General features: G+C 28.7%; 2 protein-coding genes across 2 annotated transcripts in view; both read left to right on the top strand.

Annotated features, from left to right (window-relative positions):
* LOC111686999 overlaps positions 1 to 765 on the top strand; it is a 1459-nt gene extending 694 nt beyond the window's left edge. Inside the window, exons 2-4 of the mRNA XM_046954195.1 lie at positions 174 to 244; positions 314 to 470; positions 537 to 765. Coding sequence (XP_046810151.1) covers positions 174 to 244; positions 314 to 470; positions 537 to 664 — 356 coding nt within the window. The 3' untranslated portion in view covers positions 665 to 765. The remainder of the gene's footprint in view (positions 1 to 173; positions 245 to 313; positions 471 to 536) is intronic.
* A 1937-nt stretch (positions 766 to 2702) lies between these two features.
* LOC111686991 overlaps positions 2703 to 2879 on the top strand; it is a 6100-nt gene continuing 5923 nt past the window's right edge. The window contains exon 1 of the mRNA XM_023449397.2: positions 2703 to 2879. This exon is cut by the window's right edge and continues 104 nt beyond it. Coding sequence (XP_023305165.2) covers positions 2827 to 2879 — 53 coding nt within the window. The 5' untranslated portion in view covers positions 2703 to 2826.

The following is a 2879-nucleotide window of genomic DNA, read 5'->3' as shown; positions in this document are numbered from 1 at the left end:
CTATAGACTAGACTATAGACTAGACTATAGACTAGACTATAGACTAGACTATAGACTAGACTATAGACTAGACTATAGACTAGACTATAGACTAGACTATAGATTAAAGACTAATTTCCAATTAATATTAATATGAATCAAATTATTTTATTATTTTCTTTAATTCTCAACAGCAATCATAATACTCGTACTAAGTTTGGTAACACTAATAATTGCTGGTCTCTTCATATATGCGATCGTAAAGGTAAATTCAAAAATTAGCACTAATAAGCACACTTCAAGAAAAGTAACAATAATTCTATTGCATTTCCAGAGAAAGTACAAATTAGCTTATCCCTGGTTAATTTTTTGTGTAGCTTTTGTATTCGCCACCCTAAGAAAGGTGATATATGCAATTATTGACTCGGCTAAGGGTAAAATTTCTGGAGAAGAAACTGCTGCCAGAATTACAACATTTCTGCTAATTACAAGTGAGTTTTCAACGATTTAAACCAATTGAATTTCTTTTTGATTTTTATCTCACTTTCTACTTCTAGTTGTTGAAGGCGTTATTTACTGGTTTAGTTTGACTGTGTATAAGAAGCTACGTAATGAAGCAAAATCTGCTAAAACACCGATCGCTTATCAAAGTGATTATACCTCAGTGCCAAATAGTAGTGTTTAAATAAAAATATTTTTTTTTTGTATTTTTTTAGAATTTACATAAAATGTAAATAAAATTATTTCTGTAAAACAATTAATCCTTCAATAAATTTTTGTATTATATAGAGAAATGTTTTCTGACAAAAGAAAGGTTGTTCCGATTCCGACAGCTTTTCTACAGAAAAGATTGTTTCGATTCCGAAAACTTTTCTATTGAAAAGATTATTTCAATTCCCATACATTTCTATAGAAAATATTGTTTCGATTCCGACAACATTTCTATAGAAAATATTGTTCCAATTCTGACATTTCTATAGAAAATATTGTTCCAATTTCGACAAATCTTCAATAGAAAATATTGTTCCGATTCCTACAACTTTTCTATAGAAAAGATTGTTCCGATTTCTACAACTTTTCTATAAAAAAGATTGTTCCAATTTCTACAACTTTTCTATGAAAAAAATTGTTCCGATTTCTACAACTTTTCTATAAAAAAGATTGTTCTGATTCTAACAACTTTTCTATTGAAAATATTGTTCCAATTCCGACAACATTTCTATAGAAAATATTGCTCCAATTCCGACAACTCTTCAATAGAAAAGATTGTTCCGAAACCTACAACTTTTCTATAGAAAAGATTGTTCCGATTTATACAAGTTTTCTATAAAAAAGATTGTTCCGATTCCGAAAGCATTTCTTCAGAAAAAGTTGTTCCTATTCTAACAAGTATTCTATATAAAAACTTTCCTATAGAAACGATTGTTCCGAAGTACTGGTTGTTCCTATTCCGACAACTATTCTATAGAAAAATTTGTTTTGAATCCGACAAACTTTTCTGCTAAAAAGGTATTTTGATTCTAAAAAATTTTTTATGACTCACTGACAAGATTTCTATGGTAAGTTGTTCCGATTCCGATAACTTTCCTTCAAAAGATGTTGAATTTATAGAAAGGAATATATGGTCCAAATCTGACAACACAAAGTTGTTCTGAATCTGGCAACTTTTATACGGGAAAAGTTGCTCTAAATCTGGCAATTTTTATATGATAAAAGTTTCTCCAAATCTGATAACTTTGACTTGGTTCACACTGGGAAACTTTTGTTGAGAAACTTTTGATTTTGTGTGTGAGAGAAAGAGATGGTTGATATTTCTTTCTCTTTCTCTCACACACAAAAAGCAAAAGTTTCCCAAAAAAAGTTTCCTAGTGTGAACTAGGTATTTTATTAGGGAAAAGTTTCTCTAAATCTGGCAACTTGTATATGGGAAAAGTTGCTCTAAATCTGACAACTATTCTATTAGAAAAATTGTCTGAACCTGTTAACTTTTTATGAGAAATTTTTGTTCTGAATTTGACAAATTTTCTATGAGAAAAGTTGCTCTGAATCTGCAAATATTACTATAGGACAATTTTTCTATGAGAAAAGTTGTTCTGAATGTGATTAGTTTTGAATGTGATTAGTTGATCTAAATTTGTCAACTATATATTTTAGAAATGGTCTGAATCTTTCAAACTTTTAAGGGAATTTTTGTTCTGGACCTGACAATTTTCTATGAGAAAAATTGCTCTGAATCTGCCAACATTTCTAAGTTGTTCTCAATCTGACAACATTTCCATGAAAAAAATTATTCCGATTCTGATATCTTTTATATGGAAAAATTATGATATTAGAGTCACATCTGTTATAACGGAGAGTTGAGAAAGTTGTTATTTTATTAAAAGAAAAAGTTGTTCTAAATCTGAAAACTTTTCTAGAGAACAAATTTATCTGAAAACGTAAACTTTTTTTGAAGAAAGTTGAGTGCCTCCAATAGTCTTCTAGTCTGTCATGCTGCAGTTCGTGGTTTTTATTCCCACCAGAGACACAAACAAGATCTAGTAACGTTTTTGGATATTTGATCGATGTGAAATATGAAATATGATTTTGTTATCTCTTTCTAAAAAGAAGAAAAAACATAGAATTTTGTACAGCTTTCTGCTTAATTAAACATATTATAAACAGAAATTTTAAATGTTTTGCTTATAATTGAAATAGAATTTTTCTTTTAAAAAACCGTTGACAGTCGGCTAAACAACAACGATATTTACGTACTTTGCAACTGAGTTTTAAAATATTAAAAAAATAAATAAATTTTAAAGATATTATTTGTTAGAATAAAGAAAAAAAAAAACAAAATCAATTAAAATGAAGTGTTGTTGTTGCAGTGGTTATACTTGTGGCATTATCCTTGGTTCGAT

Source organism: Lucilia cuprina, chromosome 6 (genome assembly GCF_022045245.1).
Source record: "Lucilia cuprina isolate Lc7/37 chromosome 6, ASM2204524v1, whole genome shotgun sequence".
In the NCBI taxonomy this organism is placed as follows: Eukaryota; Metazoa; Arthropoda; class Insecta; order Diptera; family Calliphoridae; genus Lucilia; species Lucilia cuprina.
This window is presented reverse-complemented; position numbering and strand designations above follow the sequence as displayed.